The 25,110-nt window shown below is 35.2% G+C and overlaps 1 protein-coding gene across 8 annotated transcripts in view; it reads right to left on the reverse strand.

Moving 5' to 3' along the window:
* Positions 1–25,110, reverse strand: part of CNOT2 (CCR4-NOT transcription complex subunit 2) — a 112,623-nt gene that overhangs the window by 42,807 nt on the left and 44,706 nt on the right. For 7 of the 8 annotated variants that reach the window (XM_057743461.1, XM_057743460.1, XM_057743464.1 and 4 more), the window contains one exon: positions 1,921–2,043. In XM_057743461.1, coding sequence (XP_057599444.1) covers positions 1,921–2,043 — 123 coding nt within the window. Of the gene's footprint in view, positions 1–1,920; positions 2,044–11,810; positions 11,869–25,110 lie in introns of all 8 variants that reach the window. The other variant, XM_057743467.1, reaches the window with a different exon arrangement.

The following is a 25,110-nucleotide window of genomic DNA, read 5'->3' on the forward strand; positions in this document are numbered from 1 at the left end:
GAAATAAAGAATCAAAATTTTAGCAGCAAATTATCCGACTGGCAACATTACAGGTAATTTTTCCTCTCCCCATTCCATGCATATTTTCTAAAATTTGTATAATACCCCTGTATTATTTTGTAATGCAAAAAAGGATCAGCAACAGCAGAAATTTATAAGTAGTTACTATATTATTATTCCCACTTTCAGATGGGAAAACTGAGGCTCAGAGAAGTTCTTGTTAGTAGACAAAGCCAAGATACAAATCCACATCTGTCCTGTTTTAGAGCCCAAATTGTTAATCTCTATCTCTTACTACCTTCTTAATTAATTAAAAAAAAAGTTTTGTAAAGCAAATCATTGTTATTTCTGTGACAAACAACTAACCTGAATGGTAACCAACATACATATATGAGTGTATGTAATAATTCTAACTAAAAAATTCTGACATATAGTATATTATTTCTATTCCCTAGAAGACACACATCTCTGTCATTCATTCTCTGCACATACCTTTTTAAGAATTTCAGTTTGAAAGCTTCATATCTTCCTGATCAGAATGAATGTTTTTCATCAGTAATACTGCACTACCGTTTTTGCAACAATCTTAACTTGCACTGTACAATCACAGTAACACACATGCAGATTAGTTTCTGCAGTGATGCTACCAGAAAGACATCCCAAGTTATTTAACTATAACATAAAAACTTAACCTTAGAAATTTATGTAAAAAATAATTCAATTATAATTTACATCAAATAACAAATAGCTAGAAAGGCAGTAAGATTACAGAAAATTAATTAGATGATGTTATTCTGTGAGTTATTCAACTGCACAAAGAAAGCCACAAACACAAAATTTGAAGAGTCCTAATAATGCACTCGATAGTTTATTGCCAAAATGACACAATTTTCAAATAAAATAAAGGGGAATAACACCAAAACAGAAAAAGAAAACAAAATAAAATCCCACCAAAATTCTACCTTAAACCTTGCATAGGCCTATTTGTGAAATTCTAAAAGACACAGGAATTAATTTACTAATGATCAACCCTCATGAAAAATGATAGCATTTGTTACAAATCTTAGAATTTTATGTTTTAAAACATCAGTAAGAATCTCATTAGGTTAATGTCTAGAGTAAATTGCTATATAGATAGGGAAATTAGGAATAACAAGTTTATAAAAGTTTGGAAAGGTTAAAAAAGTTGGGCAGGTACAAAGTACAAGAATGCAACTGGTTTGACTACAGTATGTAGTGTATAATTTAAAGTAGCTTACCAGAATTTGAAAACAATGGAATTGATTTAAAAATAATTTATCATTTTGCTAATTATGACTTGGCTGTGTTCTAAAGCCTTTCACTCCAAACGGGATTACTGAACTACTAACCTTCCAAAACACTGAATTCCTACTTCTATAATATATCCCTTCCATGCTTCTGAATACCGTTCTTCAAAAATTTTTCTATTGTAGCATCCCTATAGCTAACAGAGGAGAGATGTCTTCCTCCTATCTGAGGTCTAGGGTTATAACTAAAATATTACAAAGCAAAGGAAGTTTCACTGAAGCCTGCCATTATATCTTTAAATCTGTACAAACTGACTTTCTGCTCTTAATAAGTGTTTTAATATAAAAACAAGTTATTTCACAAATTAAAAAAAAACAAATGATGATCTAGAAGTAACACTATGTTTACTCCCTGTCTTTTGAGTACTTCCTACTACATTATTACCATATCCCAACTTGAGAATCATACATTTTGTCTCCAATTAGAATGTAAGAAAGCTCATCATCTTTGTATCCCCACGGCCTAGCACTGTGCCTAAAACATAGTTCTTCAACCAAAGATGGTACTCTGCAGTTGATACACTGCTTTTCAGGAATCAGAAAGAGACAGACATACACTACTGAGTAAACACAGCTTAACTGGTTAACTTACATCTTTTTCTGACCGATGCGGAAACATAGAAGACTGGCTGTAGTACATGTTTTCGTCATGGTAGTCACTGTCGACCCCCTCTACAAACTTCTTTCTTGAAGCACCAAACATGCTGTTTGTCACCTAAACAAAAATATTACTTTTATCAAGAATAACATTTTGGAAAATGTCAAGCTTTACCTTACTCCTATGTGGAAAACATAAAATGAAGGGAGCATTGCTAAGATAAAGAAACAGATCAACTGAAGATTAATGGGACAGGTGAGAAAGTCGTAACAATGTAGTAGCAAATGTTTACTTTCAGGCCCTGAAAGTAAGAGGAGAAACTTAAAGCCTGTCATATGCAATGATTTCAATTAGTTTAAAAGAAAAAATACCACTTATTTTTGAAAAACGGCAACCCAATATAATTCTCCCATACAAAGATCTTTTTAAAAATTAAGTTTGGGTTTAATTATTCAAAATCTTCACATGTATCTTCAACATTAGCGTCTTTGTCATCACTAAACCTACTTTTAAAATTATCTGTTATCCAGAGTATATTATCTTCACTTACAATCTAAGTTTATTGACATACAGCACTTTTTGAGTTCATGTATAAATGGCATACTGGAAATTTTATCTCAAGCCACAAGTTCTCACTCATGTAATAACAGGAGGATATTTTTTCATTCATCATCCTGGTGTAAATTTATGATCTCCACTATATAACCTGCTTAACTCTTGCTTTTTAAGTCTTTACTACAGCCCACACTAGTAATTTTGAGCCCTCATCAAGATAATTACTAAATCTGTGCTAATGTTTTTTTCCTTAAGGTCACCTCTATAAAATAGCTTCCAAAACTATCAATTGACAGGTTATTTAATTAAGGTCAATGACAATCCCTAATAGTACTTTGTAGTTCAAGTAAATTGAAATGTCATGATAGAGAGATCTGTAAAGACTAGACTACACAATGACTACATTTTTTTTCACAAAAACAAAAATGTGGGAAAAATTCAGCAAATCTGACATCTGTCTGGTACCTTATTATGAATAAGGGTATTTTCTTCCACTGTAACTAAGAATGAACAATTTCTTTTACTTCTCATTTCAAAATGAAACACTGGAGTCACTACTGTTTATCAGTAGACATGGTAAACTGATATACTGCAGACTTTAAAGGCCAAATTTGATGTGCAAGTTTGTTGAAAGCACTCATGCTATTTAATAATTACTTTATATCTTAAGTTTCTTGTTAAATATTTGAGGAAATTCAAATATTTAACTATTCCTCCTGTTTAAGTCTGAGAAAAAGCTATTCAGTTAAATATGAACACAGTCTGAAGAAAACTAACCACTTCTTTGCTGTATGTCTTTAGGCTATAAATCTCTTTAGGTGTGAAATATAGAAAGATATTTTTAAGGATCTATTAATTTGTTAGAACATACTTCATATTCTTTGAGCAGTAGACTCCCTGATGAATCTCAGGCAAGCTAGTCCATAACTCTGAATGTAATTTTAGGGACTAGAATCCCACATGCCTATTCACCAATCCCCTAAGTAGTCCCTAACAGGAAAAAGAAGTGTTTTTAGTGAGTTTTATTTCAGAAAAGTAACAGTGGAAAAAAGCACTTGATAGGCTGCAAATTAAGACTCCTTTACACATGATATTTTAAAAGTTTGTCCTGTAAAAGTTAAGGATACATTTAATTCTCTTTAAAGGACAATTACTATCGAGTTCTAATTCAAAAAAAGGATAAACACAGAAAAATGGCATGAAGCTTGCAGCATTCACTAAAATTTCAGGGGAGTACCAAGATATCCCTTACCAAGTTTTATACACACAAGTTAACGCAAATGGATGCAAAGTGAATGCTTCTTTTGACAATTTTTAACATTTATCATCAAAACCAATCACAGACTCTTAGAATTCTAAAACTGAAACTAAACATGTGAAATGCTTCAGACAGAGGAAAACAGAAATGTTCCTCTTCCATCAATACCAAAATTTCCCAGACTCACTGTGTGTATGCCAGAGGGGGGGAGAGAAAACACAAATATGTAGAATTTCATTTTTGTTTTGTGTGCTTCAACACAGAAATTATACATCAGTGAAAATACTAATTATTTTTACATGACCTCAGGGGGAAAAAAAAAAAGCTAAGAGTGTAATATTCTGTCCTTCAAACGCAAGCCCCATTCCCAGGGATGGGTACTGGTATGAAACAAAGAATTCTCTGATCTATGGCAAAATCAGAAAGAGAAAGGAAGACAACATAGTAAGTTTTTCAAAAACTAATTTAAAAGGGTGTGTCCTTTATTCCATATAGAATGATGGAATGGAGTAGAAAAGTATTTTAGACTAGCCAGGAAGGGTGAAACTGGGAAAAATAACAATCAAGCAGAGAAGTAAAGGAACTAAATAGGTAAAAACAGGCAGGAAGAGCATTCAGTGCAAAGTGAACCCCAAGGTAAGTCCTCAGTAGTATGGCTCAAGCAGTATGAATTCAGTGGAAGATGGTAGGAACTGACGTCAGAGATGCTAGTGTGAGCAGATTATGTGCCTTGCAGGCCTGGGGTACTCTGGATTTTATTCTATGTGAAATGAGAAGACAAGAGAGGATTTGGGGGAATTCCCTAGCAGGCTGGTGGTTAGGACTTGGTGCTTTCACTGCTGTGGACCCAGGTTCAATCCCCGGTTGGGGAACTAAGATCTCACAAGCCACGCGGCACAGCCAAAAAAAGAGAGCGCGCGCGCGAGAGGATCTGGGGGCAGTTTAAGAGTGACATAATTTGGCATATTTTACTTACGCATATATTTAATATGATTGTAGCTAGTTTGTAAAGAATGGACAAAAGAGGGGACAAGAGTGGAAGCAGGGAAACAGGTTGGTGAGAGACGATGGTGGCTCAGATTACAGTGGTAGTAGTAGAAGGGGTGGAGAAGTAGTTAAAGCATGTATTTTGAGGGAGAGCTGACATTAATGAATATAAGGATGGATGATATGAAAAGGTAAGGTATTCATATTACCTCCTAGAAGAGAATAAATAGGACTCAAAGGAACCTAGAAATCCATTTTTTATCAAAGGGGATATGTCAACACTAAACCGAAATACATTAAAATTAGTCTAAACCATATATATTATATTAAAGTTGGTTTGGTAAACAGAAATTTTTAAAACTAATTTAAAAACAAAATCTTTCTTCATTCTACATTACATATAAAATTTGTTCAAATATTTGGTATATACAATTTGTCAGCGTTTTTCAAGCAAACATATAAGGGGTTTATAGCAGTTTTGTTAAATGACCACCTTCTCTCTCAACTCTCATACCAGATGTTTTAACAAAGAAGTAAAAACTGAGATTTCACCAAGAAAAATACATAAAATATGTATGTATCAAAAGCAAAATTTCTTAAGTCTTTTTGAATACAGATCAAAACACTTAAGACATTTTATATCTGCTAAGAACTAATCAGAACATATACATAATCAGTATACATGTGTGTATAGAGAGAGAGAGAGGTTAGCTTACATTCATTCTATCAGCCTGACAACACCCAGCCCCCTCCAAAAAAAAAAAAAAAAAAAAAAGAGTTGGCCTCAAAATGTAGTTGAGAGAGAAGAACTAAACTGACAAGCAGAATGGAAGTACTAAATTGGCTGCATTTTTCCAGTAAACATCTTCATTACTTAATTAGGACTAACTATAAATTCCTATGGTCTAACATTCTTAACATCTAAATATAATATTTCAAAGCCAAATGCAGTAAGTTGGAATAATCACAGAAGAATTCACAAAACCTCAAACTTGAGATAATCTTAACCAACAACTTCAAAGACTGGTAAAGTGGCCCCTGATCCAGGTGGGATGAATGGTAATTACAAAAGGGAAGGAATAAGAGGCAAGGCCTGGAGCTTTTCAAACAGTCACAGAAACGAAACTAAGACACTTTACAAGTGAAACTTCAAAAATAAAATTAGATAGATAGACAGGAAAGAAAGCATGAAAAATAGATCATATCCAAGGCAGGACGGATGATATCTAATCTTGCACAATTTTCTTTCAGCAAGACCTCTGGAGAGAAACACACTCTAAAATCAATTATTGTCTATAATGCTGGCATGCTGGCCCAGGCATGGAATTCTATTCCCAGGGAACAGAAACACATCCCATGGCAGAATGGTCCTTTTCCTGATAGCAATCAAATGTAGTTTGATTCTGAAATCTATCTCCAGTCTTAACTCAAGGTTCCAGCAGCATATTTTAAAGTGTTGCTAGACATTTCTATCTGAGAAGCACATTTTAATAAACTAAATCAGTAATATTTAAAACTGACTTCCCAAGTTACTTTCTCCTGCTTTGTTCTGCCTATCAGCACACTCTAATCCTTCTTCACAGAAGCTTTCACATTTGTTTTCTGCCATTCTTCCTATCATCTTAGTTTAAGCTCTGGACTAAATTTTTTTTGCCTTCTTACTTCACAGTTCAATGAACATGCTGAGGGCTTCCTATAAGAATTATGCCAAAAAATCTGCTAATGAACACAAAAGCTGAGTAACAGTCCCAAGTGCTGAACAAACTCACAGTCTAGCTAGGAGAAACAACTGTAAATAAACAATTACAGTATGATAATCTATATAGGTGCTTTGGGAACACAAATAAGGGAACATATAACTTTTTCTGAGGGAAACAAACTGAAAGATCTTATAAGTAATTTTTGAACAAACATTTAAATTTGTTAATTTTTTTTTTTAAGGAGTAGTGTATAGGATGGGAGATGAAGCAAACTTTGGCATAAGAAACAGCACGCATAAGTGATTGGAACTGAGAGAAAGCCCAAGACACTTAAAACTTTTAATACAGCCAACAAGGAAGACATCTGGAAGGACGATGATAGATGGTAAGGAAAAGTAGGCTAAATTTCAATGCCAGGTTAAGAGGGCAAGGATATAGACAGGAAAATCAGGCACAAAAATCTAGGTGAAGACTTCCCTCAGCTAACATTTTACTATGATGACACATTCATAAGTACTACATTGACTTTGTCACTTTCCTACTCTCATATCTCCTGTTAATTTCCCCTAAAGGATACAGACCAAGATTCCTGAGATCATGACCTTAACATAATTTTGCAGTAGTAATCATCTCAAAATCCAACACAAACCTTATACTTCAACTTAATTTGGGTTATTCACAGTTGTTCCCATTCATGATAATCTCTGCAAAATGCTATCTGTAACCCCTGTCATCTTCAACAATTAAAACTAAAGCTGATCAGATTAACTCTAAATATTTATTGAAATCATCCCTATCTTTCCATCTCTGTCATTTCCGAGCACAAGCATTTCCAATATCCTTCAACTGGGTCTTTATTAATCCATTCTCATTCTCCTCCAATCTACTCTCCCACATAAGCCAAGTGAATTTTTTAAATAAAAATTTAATTGTCATGGCCCTGCTAACTGAAATGCCTCAACAACTTCCCAAATCAATAATAAGGCTTACAAGGCCCTGTGTAACCTCCCTGACCTTAACTCTCCCCACAGGTTCCCTGCTACCACTCAACTGCTGCCACACCTTCAGTTACTCAAACACAAGTTTTCTTCCACCTCTGGGCCTTTGCATAGGCTGATACCTATACTTAGAATGCTCTTTCTCCATTCTTTGAAGCTTTCACACTAAATCAGGACCCTTGGTTTACACAGTTGTTGAAAATACTTTTTCATAACTATAATTATACAATAATAAGAAATAACTTTTATTGGTCAATATGCTGGGCAATATATTCTAAATGCTTTAAAATAAAATATATTTATATAATCTTCATAATTTACTTAGTAATAATCACTACATAACATGTACGTAATTCTCATGTATTTACTTTTTTAGTCTTCATTTTCAGATGAGAAAACTGAGAACTGGAGAGGTTGCATAACTTGCCAAGGTCATATATCTGATGTGCCCAAGGTTGCATGTCTGATAAGTGACAGAGACGCTATATGAACCCAAACAATCTGCTAGAGTCACCCCTTTTTAACCACGACAGTACACGGACTCTCAGATATACAGTTAATAGTTTAATGTTTGTATTCTCCCCAAACTGTAGGCTTCATGATGGAAGAAGCAATAAAGGGCAAAAAGGGGTGGGGGGCTTACTTTGCAGTAAATAACAGTAAGCAGAGGGTGCCACATATTTGTGCATGTCAAAAAGATCTCTAGCAGAAGAATGAGAATGAACTGACTAGAGGTATGTGAAACAAAAGCTAGTCTCTACCAGACTTATACCTATTTTAGAGAAAGTGACATTAATTTTAGAATAAAATTATGCTTAAAAGAAAGAACACTACTACACCAAATAAAAAGTAATTACTATTTCCATACTCCAAATTAACTAATATTTTTACTTTCAAAATATAGTGAACATAATTTAACCATTCAAGGAATTAGAATGGTTATCACAAAACTCTAAATTTTTATAATAAACTACTGAAATAGACATTGTAGCCCTAAATAGTAGAATACATTTATCAATTGGGTTAAAAATAGAACGAATCTCTAATAGCAACTTTTTCTGTGGATTCTATTTCTAAAGTAGCCAAGAGTTTTTACTGTTAACATGCTGATACTTGTGTTCCATCACAAAATCAACTACTTCACAACATTACAGTACAGAGACTTTTCTATAGCCAACAACTTTTCACCTTTAGTAACAGAGTATGCACTCACCTTCTATCATAAAGGATAAAGAGAGCCAAGTGTAGGCGGGGATTGGAGGTGACAGGACTGTGCTTTTACTCCTGTTTCCCTAATGGAGATTTTACTAATTCATTCTGATTTCTGAATACAGAACTTGACTTCCTGCTTACTTTTCCCTCCCAATTTCATATATGCTATCAGCAAACACTTCACACGCATACACTTACACGCAAGTTCTCTGTTGTCTATAAAGCAGGCAGAAAATTAATAAAAATCACAGTCAATTGCCCTTAACATTCATCTGCCTTTATCAAGATGCAGTCAATCAAAACTGAAACCAACCACGAGAAGCCATAGTATCTGAAGATAATCTGGTTATCTTTATTTTTGGCCTTTAGAGGGAAAAGCTGATAGGTCAAATCCACTGAGACACTGCCCAAATTCTATGGAACTAGAATACTGTACACCTATATCAAATATTATATACTACCACCCAGAAATATTTAAAACCCAAGGAATTTTTGTTTTAGTGGTATTTTTTGGTAACAGGATTCTGAGCTACCAATCCTGCTTCACAACTGTTATAAATAATCATAATTTTATTTCATTCCTGGAAAACATTAAAAAAAAAAAAGAAATGCAATTAAAGGAATGTTTTGTTTTTGGGTTTTTTTTTTACATTGGAAAAAAAAATCTACCTCCTCAAAGAACAAAGAATTTAATATCTGGAAGTCTTTAGGAAGAGAACAAACGATCTTTCCTCCTGTTAAAAAACATACAACTCTTGAAGTCCTACTAGTTCTAGAATATTATGGCTTGATATCTATAATATAAATAAATGTATAATGGACAGTTTATTAATCTACTTAGGATGGATCTAAGAAAAGTAAAGATTTAGATAAATTTTAAATTAATAATTTCTAAATTCATCAACTTAAATTGATGTGGAAATAAGTAAATGAAAGCAATTCATTTCATGGTTTTAGTAAATGCAGAATGCCTGATAAATGAGCAATAAAAGCCTGAATTAATGCCGAAAAAGCAGCTGACAGAGGCACAGGAAACTCATTGGAAATGTGATTCAACAGAAAACTAAGGGCTTATAGGAACATATCCACAGTCATTATTTTGGAGAGTAAATATTCTGGCACTGAGTTCTTTACAGGGGTTACAGGAACACTTTGCAACAGGTGTCATCCCCCACAAAACAGGGAAGCTCACATTTGATAAAAAGAGAGGGAATGCAAGAAGAGAGATGAAAACACATTACTCTTCCTAATCCAAAGACTGTTTACTGAAATCTGGCATCTAAAGCTGCTTTATTGAGATGACATTCCCAAAACCATGTACACCATACCTTAAGATGTGTCCCCTCAATCTACAAATTCTCTAAAGAATATTACCAAAAAAGTCTATAAATTATCCTATCAGTCTGACTTTGATCTATGGAGAATATGTTGTGCATGCTTCAATTTAAAGAAACAGATTTTGTGGTTTTCCCAAATCTTAAAGTCTCCTGTACTGATATGCCTCACACAGATTCAAACTTAAACTACCAACATATAAGCTTTAAAAGATAAGTACATCATCTTAAAATCAAAACTCTGATAACGCAAAAAGTGCCAACCATAAAAAAAAAGCACACAATTAACTAAAGAACCAACCATAATTGGCATGCCTTATGAGCAATAAGTCAGATTTGAGAGCACATACAATAGGGCCTAAAATTAAAATAACCAGTATTTTATCCTTAAATATTAAGATATAAATTTATAAATTACATGTGGAAGAACATGTAACAGCAGAAAACCCATAAGTTTAGAATACAAAACAAATCCTCTAAGTAAGAAGGAAATTTTTTTTTAACGAGGGTGAATATCTTAAACCAATGTTAAAGGTGGGGGTGGAGGTGGGGAGATCTTTCTAATAAAGGAGAGAGGAAGAGAATCCAAAAGAAACTGGATGTATGGTCTGCTTTGCTGGGGGGGAATGTGGATTTCTACAAGCCTCTCAATATTTAAAAAGCCCTAGAACTTAGAGGAAAAGGAGAGAGAAATTGCTGAGGATTCTACAGATTGAGGCCCTGCTTTGAGACCTGAAATGTCAAATGCCCCCAATCTCTTTAATCCTGACATACTTTCTCTGAAGAAATGTTAGCAATCACAGGCCATATTAATTCTATTTTTCCTGGGTATAATTTTGAATGTCTTGTTAACGGCAAAAGAATCTAGAAATCACGTGAATAAGAATTATATGGGATAGATCTGGGATAACTAAAGAAACAATTTTTATAAGGAGAAGCAAGAGCCTATGATAATATTTATGAGTGAGCAAAGTGTCCAGACCCATGGCTACACTGCTACAAAGCTACTTCTAAAAATTTTGCATTAAGAAAAAAATCTGTATTGTTAGATCATGATTTCGGATACAAGGAAGGCAAGCAGAAAATGCCAGCAATGTTAGCATTTTACACACACACACACACACACACACACACACACACACACACACACACACACACACAAAATCTGGTGAACCTGTTCACTCAACAAATGTTTGCTGAACTTTGTATCAGATACTGTGCCTTCACTGCTTCTATACCTATTTTTGTTAACCTCAAATCAAGAGATGGGTACAAATATTCCAGTCTTCTGGTCTAGATTTCAAGGAAAAAGATGTTTGAAGTTTCTATTCCTGCAAATTTTAAAAATATAGCTACTTGCCTGAAACTCTGGGAAAGGGAAGAACAGCATGTCTAAAGCTAGTGGAAGGAAACTAAAATATGCTTCCTTCTGATACCAAGTTAAACATGGCAAAATTTTAAGTCTACGGATTTATGCTTTCCCTGACTTTTTCTCTTAGCTTCTTTTCTGAAAATGAGTTTTCTGGTCCTGCTATACACTGTGGAGAATATGAAGTTTAAAAAAATCTAACAACCTTCCTCTGCATTATAACATTAATGGTTTATTTGGTTTAAGGTTTTCCCTGTTTCACATCTAACTAATAAGAAATAAAATTATTTCTTAGAAATCTAGGACTTTTAAAAATAATTTATGGGATAATTTTACAAAGAAAATAATTTTTAAGAAATACCATATTTTTAAACTAACAAAATGACTCACTGGCAAAATGGCCCAACATCCACCCTTAAAATACTGATGACAATACCATTTTTCCCCCGGCCTTTCCCACCACATACTTACCTGTGCAACTTCTTTCAACATTTGCTACTCTGGGGATTGGAAAGCTCAGAGCTGGAGGCTGAAGTGAAGAAGGAAAGGTTGGAGGGTGAGCCATGGCACCAGCCCCACACTAGGAGCTCCCCTGAGATACTACAGCAGGGTTGACACCATAGCTCTGAAGTTCAAACTCCAGCAAACGATAAGAAAGGAGTCCAACCAGAACATGATAAACGATGGGATTCTTCTGCTCTTTGAAAAATAAGGAAACCATGCTATAAAGATCTGAATGTCCAGTTTCAACATTATGACTCCTGTTCACATCGTCATTATTCCCCAACCCCAGTCTGACCTCTCAGATTGATTCAAAGTGCTAATTAAAACAAAGAGGGTAAGGGGGCGAAGTGCACAAACAGAGCTTTCTGTAAACTTGCACACAGAACGTGAGGATAGGGCTTACCCAGCCATCATAAAAACGTCCAAGACAATATGAATAATTTCTTGCTCTCCTAAGCACTTAACATTAAATCTAAGGCTCTCATATACATTAACACCATCAATCAGCAAAATCAGGGCTGGACTACTTGGGTGTATTGATACTTAAATTCCGAAAAGTGGACCACTGAGGTTTTTAAAACCCAAGGATAACTTTTGGTATAAGGATATTGCTTGGGGGAATTTTCTGGCAGTCCAGTGGTTAGGACTCCGTGCTTCCACTGCTGGGGGCCTCGGTTTGATCCTTGGTCGGGGAACTAAGATTTTGCAAGCCCCACAGAGTGCCCCTTCCACCCCCAAAGTAAATTCCTTGGGAGGAAAATAATGTTTTAAAAGTGTTTCACTCTGATAAAAGCAAAAAAGGACTCCCTCAACTAAAATAACTTTAATCAAACTAGGTGATAAAAAAAATGAGATTTTTAAAGAAATAAATCTAAATATAGGACAAACTAAATGTAACTTACTTTTATGAGAATGTGAATCCTCATTTTATAATATAAAGGTAAATTACTGATTCAGAGGAAAGTAGATTCTATTATGACTACTAAAACTAACAAAAATAGATGCTCATTTATTTAAGATAACATCTATTCAATAACATAAATATTACTGAAGGTGGCAAATGTTTTAAAACAGTAAACTAAATATAGTGAAGTATCAGAATTCTGAATTATATAATGCAATTAAAAATGAAAAGTATTCCTTTAGCAAGGGAACACAGCAACTTTAAAATACTTCTAAACATCTTGCCATATAAATTAATTCAGTAAACATTATTCAGTGAGCATCTACTATGTAATGTGCTAAATATAATATTTACATTTATACCCTTATATACTTTATCCATCTGATGCTCAGAATGAAGAATATCACAAATCAAAGGGAGTAAAGAAGAAAACGTATTTACAATGCTCCTGCACCATTACTCTGGCCTCCAGGCCTTAGTGAACTTACCCTTCATTACCTCTGATCTCCTACCATTCCCCTCTTCTCTTATTGTGTTCCCACCCCACTGCCCCATTCCCTTTGCTACTTCCCAAACACAAATGGCACACTCCTGTCTTCAGGCCTTTGTACATCTTGTACCCTCCAGGAATGCTTTCTTCTTAGGTATCTAATATCTACATGACTTCACCTCATCGTACCTCAGATATGGAGCCACCGTAGTGAGGACTTCACTGCCTATTCTATTTAAAATTACAGTATCCTTTTCCCCAAACCCTTAGGCACTTTCTATCCCCTTTCCTATTTTCATTTTTCCTCCATAGCATGTAACAACATATAATATACAATGCATTTTATTTTGTCTAATGTCTTCCTATGCTCTAAAACATCAGCTCCATGAGAACAGAATTTTTTTATTTATTTTGTCTCTTTGTTCACTTCTATCTCCATAGAATCCGGAACAGTGCCTGGCACTGAGTAGGCCCATAACAATACATATGTCCTCCTCTTATTTCACACATACTGTTACTTGAGTGTTATTTGACAGTAACCCATCAATGCAGTGCTTATAGCACGTGAAATTTTATGAGCATAACAATTATTTTAAAAAGTAATAGAATTATGTCAAAAATTAAAGTTAATTTCTATATTTCTGAAACATATGAATAAAATTGTTTTATTCCTTTTTTCAATAAAGTTGACAACCACTTCCAAAATACCTAAGAGACTAACAGACACCTTCCTGCCCATACCATGAGAAGTACCAAATAAGGATTTGGAGACTAAAAAAGTTTTTTTTCTATTTCTCAAACTTTTTCTTGAGTTAGATCTCCTTTTTAACAAAATGTTGTTTCACGAGTATTTTAGACGTAACAGCTTAATATGATAATTTATGACAACACACACCCCTTTGCTATCAAAAAAATCTCACTACAAGAATTATACTACTTAGAGCCACTGGGTTGCACTGTAGTCCTTGGGAATATGTACTCCTTGAAATTAGTTGAACAATGTACTGCTAGAGCAGCCTAACACAATGGGCCTAGTAAAAATAAGCACTAATATGTATTGAGTGTTTACCAAATGATAAGTACTGCTCAAAGCACTTTATATATATTACCTCACTTAATCATAACAAAACCTCTATAAGATGTACTTTTACCTCACATTAAGGCACAGAAGGGTAGGGTTTACAGACTCTCATTAGATTGAAAATATTTCTCTGTCACAGCTATCATGAAGAATAATACCCAGTCCCTGTAACCCTGATAAGATACTAAAGGTATATTCTCCAGAAAAACCCAAGTGGATACACTCCAGATTTTAGAAATTTGCCAAAGTGTTGATGAGGGGTGAGGCATGAGCTTGAAAATTGAGAGATGAAGACCTACATTCTGAACTGTGGAATCCTCAGCTTTCCTTCCTTAACCTGCTTACAGAACATTATCAGTCAGATGTAAGAACCAATCCTCTACCCCACCTTGATATCACCTGTGGAAAAATGAATTGCTCCAGAGAAACAAATGTCAAACACTATCAAAATGAGATTCTCCCCAATGAAAAGGCTAACTCAACTACATGTTAACACACTCTCCACAGTTACCACCTCTTAAAAATTTATTTTGAAATAATTTTAGACTCACAGAAGAGCTGCAAAAATAGGACAGAGTTCCCATATGCCCCATTTTCCCCTATAGTAATAACATCTTATTAGTACAAACTAAGAAATTAGCTACTAACTAACAACTTCACACAGATTTCACCAGTTTTCCACTAATGTTCTTTTTCCATTCCAGGATCCACATTATATTCAGTTTTATGCTTCCTCAGTCTTCTGCAACCTCAGACTTTACCTCAGTCCTTCACAACACTGATGTCTTCAGTTATACCAATGTAACTACACTGCAGAATGTCCTGTAATTTGGGTACATCTGATGTTTTCTCATGACTAAACTGAGGTCACGCATTTTTTAAAAAAACTATTTATTTATTTATTGGCTGTGCTGGGTCTTTGCTGCTGCATGGGCTTTCTCCAGTTGCGGAGAGCAGGGGCTACTCTTCCTTGGGGTCTGCAGGCTTCTCAGTGCAGTGACTTCCCTTGTTGCGGAGTACAGGCTCTAGGCATGCAGGCTCCAGGCTCCAGGCATGCAGGCTTCAGTAGCTGCGGCACTTGGGCTCAATAGTTGTGGCTCGCAGGCTCTAGAACACAGGCTCAGTAGTTGTGGTGCACAGGCTTAGTTGCTCTGCAGCATGTGGGATCTTCTGGACCAGGACTCAAACCTGTGTCCCCTGCATTGGCAGGTGGATTCTTAACCACTGCGTTACCAGGGAAGCCCAGGTCATACATTTTTAAAGCCACATCACCACGGAAGAAATGTGTCCTTCTCAAGTGCATCAAATATGATAGATATATTCTTTTTTTTTTTAGAAAGAAAAAAATCTCATTGCCTTTATTTACTGATGACATAATATCTATGTAAAAAATCCTATGTAAACTACAAAGAAGATACTAGAACTAATAAATGAGTTCAGCAAAGTTGTAGGATGCAAGTTCAATACACAAAAATCATGTGTTTCTATATGTTAGCAATGAATAATTAGAATTAAAGTTTAAAATATTATTTACAATAACATCAAAAACAAGAAATACTTAGAAATACATCTGGTAAAAGATATGTACACTAAAAACTACAAAACGTTGCTGAAAGAAATTAAAGAACACAAATAAATGGAGAGCTATACTATCTTTATGCATTGAAAGACTCAATAATTATTATTATTGGATGTCAACTGTTTCCAAATTGATCTATAGATTCAATGCAATCCCAATCAGAATTCTAGCACGGTTTAAAAAAATTTTTTTATAGAAAGTAACAAACTAATTCTAAAATTTATGTTTCCTTAATTTTCTGCCTCGATGATCTGTCCATTGGTGTAAGTGGGGTGTTAAAGTCCCCCACTATGATTGTGTTACTGTCAATTTCCTCTTTCATAGTTGTTAGCATTTGCCTCATGTATTGAGGTGCTCCTATATTGGATGCATATTTATTTATAACTGTTATCTCTTCTTCTTGGATTGATCCCTCAATCTTTATGTAATGTCCTTTCTTGTCTCTTGTAACATTTTTTATTTTAAAGTCTATTTTATCTGATATGAGTGTTGCTACTCCAGCTTTCTTTTGACTTCCATTTGCATGGAATATCTTTTTCCATCCCCTCACTTTCCGTCTGTATGTGTCCCTAGGTCTCAAGTGGGTTTCTTGGAGACAGCATATATATGGGTCTTGTTTTTGCATCCATTCAGCCAGTCTGTGTCTTCTGGTTGGTGCCTTTAGTCCATTTACATTCAAGGTAATTATCAATATGTATGTTCCTATTATCATTTTCTTCATTCTTTTGTCTTTGTTTCTATAGGTCCTTTTCTTCTCTTATGTTTCCTGCTTAGAGAAGTTCCTTTAGCATTTGTTGTAGGGCTGGTTTGGTGGTGCTGAATTCTCTTAGCTGTTGCTTGTCTGTAAAGCTTTTGATTTCTCCATCAAATCTGAATGAGATCCTTGCTGGGTAGAGTATTCTTGGTTGTAGGTTCTTGCCTTTCATCACTTGAAATACACTCCCTTCTGGCATGCAGAGATTCTGCTGAGAAATCAGCTGTTACCCTTATGGGAGTTCCCTTGTATGTTATTTGTCATTTTTCCCTTGTTGCTTTTAATAACATTTCTCTGTCTTTAATTTTTGTCAATTTGACTACTATATGTCTTGGCATGTTTCTCCTTGGGTTTATCCTGCTTGGGACTCTCTGCGCTTCCTGCACTTGGGTAGCTATTTCCTTTCCCATGTTAGGGAAGTTTTCAACTAGAATCTCTTCCAGTATTTTCTCAGGTCCTTTCTCTCTCTCTTCTCCTTCTGGGACCCCTATAATGTGAATGTTGGTGTGTTTAACATTGTCCCAGAGGTCTCTTAGGCTGCCTTCAGTTCTTTTCAATCTTTTTTCCTTATTCTTTTCTGCATCAGTGATTATCACCATTCTGTCTTCTAGCTCACTTATTTGCCCTTCTGCCTCAGTTAATCTGCTGTTGGTTCCTTCTAGTGTATTTTTCATTTCAGTTCTTGTGTTGCATATCTCTGTTTGTTTGCTCTTTAATTCTTCTAGGGTCTTTGGTAAACTTTTTGATCTTTGCATCCAGTCTTTTTTCAAAGTCCTGGATCATCTTCACTATCATTATTCTGAATTCTTTTTCTGGAAGGGTGCCTATCTCCTCTTCATTTAGTTGTTTTTCTGGGGTTTTATCCTGTCCCTTCATCTGTACAAAGTCCTCTGCTTTTTCATTTTCTCTATCTTTCTGTGGCTGTGGTCTTCAGTTCCACAAGATGAAATACTGCTGATATTGCTTGATACTTCTGTCTGCCCTCTTGTGAAGGAAGCTATCTAGGAGGCTCATGGGTGCTTCCTGATGGGAGGGACTGATGGTGGGTAGGGCTGGGTGGGCGGAGCTCAGTGAAACTTTAATCTGCTTGCCTGCCAATGGGTGGGGCTGTGTTTCCACCTTGCTGGTTATTTGGACTGAGGCGACCCAGCACTGGAGCTTACAGGCTCTTTGGTGGGGCTAATGGCAGACTCTGGGAGGGCTCAAACCAATGAACACTCCCAAGAACCCCTGCCGTCAGTGCCTGTCTCCTTGGTGAGCCACAGCTGCCCCCCACCTCCACAGGCAACCCCCAACACCAGCAGGTAGGTCTGGTTCAGTCTCCCATGGGGTCACTGCTCCTTCCCCCTGGGTCCTGGTGAGCATACTTTTTTGTGTGCCCTCCAAGAGTGGAGTCTCTGTTTCCCCCAGTCCTGTGGAGGTCCTGCAATCAAATGCCACTGGCTTTCAAAGTCTCATTCTCTGGGGATTCCTCCTCTTGTTGCTGGCTGCCAGGTTAGGAAGCCTGACGTGGGGCTCAGAATCCTCAGGACTTCTGCTGTATAACTGTTCTCCAGCTTTTATGGGGTTTGATTTTAACGCAATTGCACCCCTCCTACGGTCTCATTGCGGCTTCTCCTTTGTCTCTGGATGTGGGGTGGTGTTTTTTTGGTGAGTTCCAGTGTCTTTCTGTCGATGGTTGTTCAGCAGTTAGTTGTAATTCTGGTGCTCTTGCAAGAGGGAGTGAGTGCACGTCCTCCTACTCCGCCATCTTGATTCTCTCTCTGGATATATTCTAATATATGCGTGCACATGATGATAATATGTCTTATTACAGGTGATACTAACTTTGATCTTGGTTAGGATGGTATATATGCCAGTTTTCTCTACTGTAAATTACCATTTTCCTTTTTAAAACAATAAATGTTCTGAAAGAAGTACTTTGAGAGCATGCAAATACCTGTTTGTCCTTAAATTTTTGCTCACTAATTATAGCATTTAGCCATGGATACTGCCTACAGCACCTATTACTATGATGGTCTAATGACGATTTCCTATTTTATTCATTTCTTCTACACTATATTTGTTACCAAAACGTTTCTACAAGTAGACGAATCATCTTTCAAAGATCTCACTCTCAAATATGAGTAAGTGTCAAAGACTTTACCTAACTGGCTCAAAGTGACATAGGCAGAAAGTAAGAATAACGTATCAAAACCTCTACAGCAATCATATTCTTTTAGTTTTATTACACTGCTTTCATCCCAGTAGAAAAGAAGAGGTTTAAAATTTCATATGCCCAAGTAGTCTCTCTCACTACTTCTGGTCCTAAATAAGAAAGACCTTTGATTTTTTTTCCTAGGAAAAAACCTCCCTATTTTCATTAGCACATGTACTGGGTCAGGTTAAACAATGAAGTGATAATATTCCATGTGACAGAACACAAATTTCTGGAGTAAGGAATACTAATTAGTAAAATTATTACCTCAGCTGAGAGGATAAATGGCCACTGTATTTATTAGGGGCCTATAAGAGTCCAAGCAATCTTAAGGGAGGGAATTCAAGAGAAATTGTTCAATTTTTTGCTTTAGATAAAACAGAATCACAGCTATGATGACTCCATAAACGAAGTTGAAGGTATTTACTGACTTGTACTGTGTGATGTTTCTTTCCAAATGACCTTAGTGCTGAGAACAGGTCTGGTATTTCTTTGTATTGCATACCACATAGTGTCTTACACAATAGAAAGTATTCAAGCCTTGACTGAACACAGACACAAAAGCTTATTCTCTCTCTCAGGAATGATTTTTCATCCATCTTTTCAATCAAAATATAATTTTTTAAAACGAAATCTTAGAACTTTTACTTCCAACCAAGATGGAGGAGTAGGAATTCCCTCACTCCTGCATCACCAGAAGTAACTTAAAAAATATATTAAACAATGGCTTTCAGACACAGGACACTAGGCAGTATAAAATAACCCAAGGGAAGAGAAAAAATTAGTGTGAGCCCTACAACTGCCCATGCCTACTGAATGGAAGAGTTTCCAGGTTGCAATACAAGGAGAGGGAGCCCTGGTGAAGACTAGTAATCTCTGTGAAGTGAGGAAGTGTAGCTGAGAGTCTGAGTAGGCTAAGGCAACTAGAGTGAAAGGGGAGAGCACCAAATAAGAGAGCTGAAAACAGAAAGTGTTCTGGAGATCCATAAAGTGTTCCTCTTGAGTCTTCAGCTAAGTACTGATCAGCATATGCACAAGAGGAAATGATCAGAGGCTGGGAAAAGAGACAGCAAAAACAACCTCTAGGGCTCTCACAACTGTTCCTTAAGCCAGAGTAGAAAAATATTATAATTCATAGGGGGTCAGATAGAGTACACAGAAGACTAAAGTCCCAGTAGTTGGGAAAAATTAGGCTTAGGCTAAAGGCTACTGTGGTTCTTCGCAACAAAGCATATAATTAAAAAGGGGAGAAGGATATCTCAAAGGGCTCAAACAGCTTCTAAGTAACTGTGCCCCTAAGAAAGCTCAAGAATATTAACAGAAATAAACACACACACACACACACAAAGTATAGCAATGAATAGGTAAAAATTCCAAGAACTGGCATCCAAGCAAGTCTCCAGGCATGCAAAGAAGCAATAAAATAAAATACATAATGGGGAAGCAACAATACAAACAGATCCAGAAATGTCACAGATGATTGACTTAAAAGACAATGACATTATAAAACTTATAACTACATTTTGTATGTAAAGGGAAGAACAACTGGCACGATGAAGAAAAGACTGGTGAACTTAAAAATGCAGCTATAAAAAACTATCCTAAATACATGGAGAGAAAAAAGGTTTTAAAAACTGAACAGGGCAACAGAAAGCTGTGGGACAATTTCAAGTGATCTAATGTATGTGTAATTGGAGTCCCCAAGGTAAAACAGGAACAGAATAAATATTTATGGAAATAATAGATTAAAAATTCCAACTGATTCACTTTGCTGTATACTCCAAAGTAACACAACATTGTAAATCAACTATACTCCAATAAAAATTATTTAAAAAAAATAAACTCCCAAATTTGATTTAAAAAATACTAATAAATACACAAATTTAAGAGGCTCTGTAAATCTCAAGCATAAGAGACATGAAGAAAACTATACTAAGATACATCATAATTAAAATGTGTAAAACCAATGACCAAAAAATGTTAATAGTAGCCAGAGAGAAAAAGTTACATTATGTAAAGAGGACCAAAGATAGAACGACAGCAGACTTTTTGCTGGAAATGGTCTAAGTCAGAAAACAGTGGAACAACATCTTCAAAGCATTAAAACAAAAATCTGTCAACTTTGAATTCCATATCCAGCAAAAACTTTACCATAATAAAAGTGAAATACAAACTTTTTCAGACATCTAAAATCTAAAAGAATTCATCACCATCATAAATGTATTACAAAAATGGTTTTTTGGTCAAAGTCTATCCTGATGGGGCTTTTTCTATAGATGCACATTGCTGGAAACTCCTCACAGAATAAATATGTGGTTTGCTTTACTGATTTCTAGAAAAGAACTATAAGACAGAGATGCTACTAAAAGCATGAAAGATCTAATGGTCAAATTTTTTTTATCTTAGGTATTGGAATACCCCAAAGATCTGTCCTATTCTAGGATATGATAGTTCAGGGTGAATATGACTTGAACTTATGTTTAGAGGGCGTGTGAAATTGAGAACCAGGTAGATCCATCTACTCTGACCCTAAAAGTGGCCCTAAAGTAAACTGCTTGAAGAAACTAGATCCTAAAGATTATAGGTGGGGAATTTTTGAAGTATGTCATCAGTATGTCCATATTTAAGTGGAAATGGAAGAAGCTCAGCTAAAATAATTGTGGAAGGGGACTTTCCTGGTGATCCAGTGGTTAAGACTCGATGTTACCATTGCAGGGGGCATGGGTCTGATCCCTGATTGGGGAACAGGGATCCCACCTGTCGTGAGGCACGGACAAAAAAAAAAAAATTGTGGATTGACGTGACAACTGTGGGTTAGGCAAACTTTCTTTCTAAAGGGGCTACCTTGAAGATCATGACTCAAAATTTTGAGGAACTAAGGTAAGGTGGTAGGCAGTGAAAGAAATCACAACATGCAAAATTCTTAAATAAAAATTTAATGACTTTAATTTTGCCTATGTTACACATAACTTAAAAAGCTTTAAAAAAAAATTTAAAGTCCTTCAAGTATAAGGAAAATGATACTATAAAGAAAGAAGGGAAGGAAGGAGGCAGGCAAGGGAAAGAAAAACAGAGGGAAGTGAAGAAAGGAAGGGAAGAGAAGGTATGGAAAGAGAAAAGAATAGGATGAAAAAGAATCACCAAAATTTTCAATTATTGGTAGTAATAAAAAGCAGAAGTAACACTACCCCCCCCCCCCCACCGGATTATAATGAACAATGAGAATATGTAACAGAAATTGAAGCAAGAAGCAAAAAATGTTTCTCTTAAGAAGAAATTTCCACTGAGACCTAGAGAATGGTAAAGAAACATGTTTCTGGTAGAATGGCAGACTACTTTTTATAAAAATGCTCACTCAAAACCAACTAAAAGTGTTCCACAAAATACTTATTCAGCTAATCAACAAAAATTTACTGAGCATATGCCAGGCATCATTCTCAGATGGGGATACAGTGTGAACAAAATACCAGTGAAATCTAACACAGAGATTACATTCTGATTTTTTAAATGAATTGCTGAATCTGGAAGATGGAGAAGGAGGAAAATCCAGCACCCCCCAACAAAGTGCTTAAACGCCAAAGAAGAATTTGCCCAAGGCAGAAAGCTATTAAAAGACCTTCTCATAAAGCAAGTACCTTAAAAGGATACATCATAATCTTAATAATCCCTTAGTGAAGAAAGCATCAAAAACTCTTGAAATCTCTTCTGAAAATCTATAGCCACAAAACAGCCCAAATTCACATTACCTGTGTGGACTACAACCTTAAACCAAAATTTTATTCTGAATTGGGTCTGGATTGGTAGTGTCTTAGGCACTGGTAGAAAAAAATGCAAATCTCCTTGGGAAAAATATCTTTCTACCTAGTCCTCAAAAAAGTCCCACAGGTTTCTAAGAAACATAAAATGGTAACTTAACACACACCTACAAGGAATCAAGGTACCATAAGTGAGAACCAACAGAAACAAAAGACATTACAATGATCTGTGGCAATTTCTGGATTTATCACATATTAAACATAAGAATGTATAAAATGGTTAAAGAAATAAAAGAAGATATAATGGAGTCAAAATTGAAACAAAAAATAAATACTGGTAAATGTGAATAATAATGATAAATATGTGGGTATAGAAGATATAGACAAGATTAACAAACTTGATCTAATGGAAACAGAGCAATACACCTGCTAACTGGTCAATATGCATTTTGTTCAAGTACATGAACAAACAATTGATATTGTACTGACCACATTCTCTAGCTACAGCAGAATATGTGAAAAAGCAGCAATAGGAAGATAATTAGAAACACCTCATAAACTTGGAAAATTAAAAACACTTAAGATTAAAGAACAGTAAAACAAATCCTAAGGAATAAAAGGAAATATCAATAACCTAATATGAAGCTAAAAGTTGATTCCTAGTAAAGATTAACAAATCTCTAGCAAGGGTGACAAATAAGAGGAAAAGGCACAGAGTAAACAATCTTAGGGATGAAAAAGGTGCTGAAGAGAAAAAAATACATAAAAAGGTAGCATTATGAATAATTTCTTAATCCTGATAAAGCATATCTACAAAAAAAAAAAAAAATCCAGCATCTACAAAAAAAAAAAAATATCCAGCATCAAACATCTGATTTACTGGTGACAACTTAAAGCTTGTAATACAAGTAACAAGAGAAAGATTTCTACTATTTAACACTTCAACTCAACATTGTATCAGAAATACGAGTGAGTTCTGAAAAGAAATTAAAGTGATAAAAATTACAAGTATCAAAACTGTAACTTTCAGATGATATATTTATTTACATGAAAACCTCCCAAAGAACCTACAGATAAATTATAAGAATAAAAGTTTAGTAACATCAATGGATATAACAATCAAGTTTAAAAGTCAACTGTATGTCAATATAACAGTAACATCTATAAAATACAATTTTAAAAATACAATTTACCAAAAAAAGCAACAAAAAGTATTTACACATAACTCTGACTAAAGATTTGTAATTCCACTGTTAGGAAAAAAAAAACCTCATAAATCTCTATTGAGTGAAAATATAGACCTCAGTTTATGAACTCAGGGAGAGGAAGAATATCATAAACATATCAATTCTTTCCCAAATAAAAATGAAGTAAATAAAATTCCACTTGTAAACACAATACTTTTTTTTTAAATTCTAAATTTGTCATTGAACAAAAGGCCAAGAAAGTCAAAACCATAATAAAGACCAAGGTGGAGAGACAGACACGAAGATTTAACACAAAGCTATTGCAGTTAAGAAAATGGGATTGTAGTGAAGAAAATGGGATACTGGTGCAGGGAGAGACAAACATCAAAGTATTAAAATAGAGATATAAGAAGCAGACTCATGGATATAAACAAACTGATTTATAACAGAGCACTGCTGATTAGGAGGAAGGCAGAACAAAATCAATACCTGATGCTAATATAATTGATTGCCTTTATGCTAAGGAAAGGAATTTGGTCTTCTCACACCATATACAAAAATCAATCTCAGAAGGATTTAAATACGAAAGACAAAATTAAAAACCTTTAAAAAGATATGAGAACATCTTCATTTACTTAATTTCAATAGGGAAATATGTTCCAAACACAACTTCAATAAATTTGAAAAATTTAAAATTTGACATTATTAAATGTCAGATCAATATGAACACTGTTTATAGGACTCAAAATTGGTATAACACACCTAAACATATTCCTAGAAGACCTTTTGTGAATTTAATCTGCATAAAATTTGAGACTATGACATGGTTCAGAAAACTTCCCTAACTTCATAAAGCTCCCTCTTCTGTTGTTTTCACGTAGTCTAAAAAAGTACAATGGCTTGTTTTCTGAGGTTTTCTTAGCTCTCTTCCCCTCTCCCACTTTCCTTCTCTTTCCTCTGTCTCTGTTATCCCTATCCACCTCAATTTTGATTCCACTCCCAGAAACTTCTCAACAGGGTCCTGGAAGGCAGCACGGGTGGGTCACTCTTGAGAGTTCAAGAGGCAGCTCAAGTCACTTTAGGCCTCACCACAGGTGCCTTACATTAATCTAATAATAAAGTGGGCAAAACCTCCCCAATTTCATATTGGCTAATCACACTTACCACTCTCAAACTGGCTGTTCACCACTTTGAGGTGCTTCAAATGCTTAGTCCAGACATCCCAATACTTCTATTTTCCTATGCATAAAAACTGATAAATTTAGGTCTTTTGTTAGTCTTTCATCTGCTTATACTTTGAGGTTCATGGAGATACCTCAT

This window comes from Hippopotamus amphibius, chromosome 7, assembly GCF_030028045.1.
Source record: "Hippopotamus amphibius kiboko isolate mHipAmp2 chromosome 7, mHipAmp2.hap2, whole genome shotgun sequence".
Taxonomy (NCBI): domain Eukaryota; kingdom Metazoa; phylum Chordata; class Mammalia; order Artiodactyla; family Hippopotamidae; genus Hippopotamus; species Hippopotamus amphibius.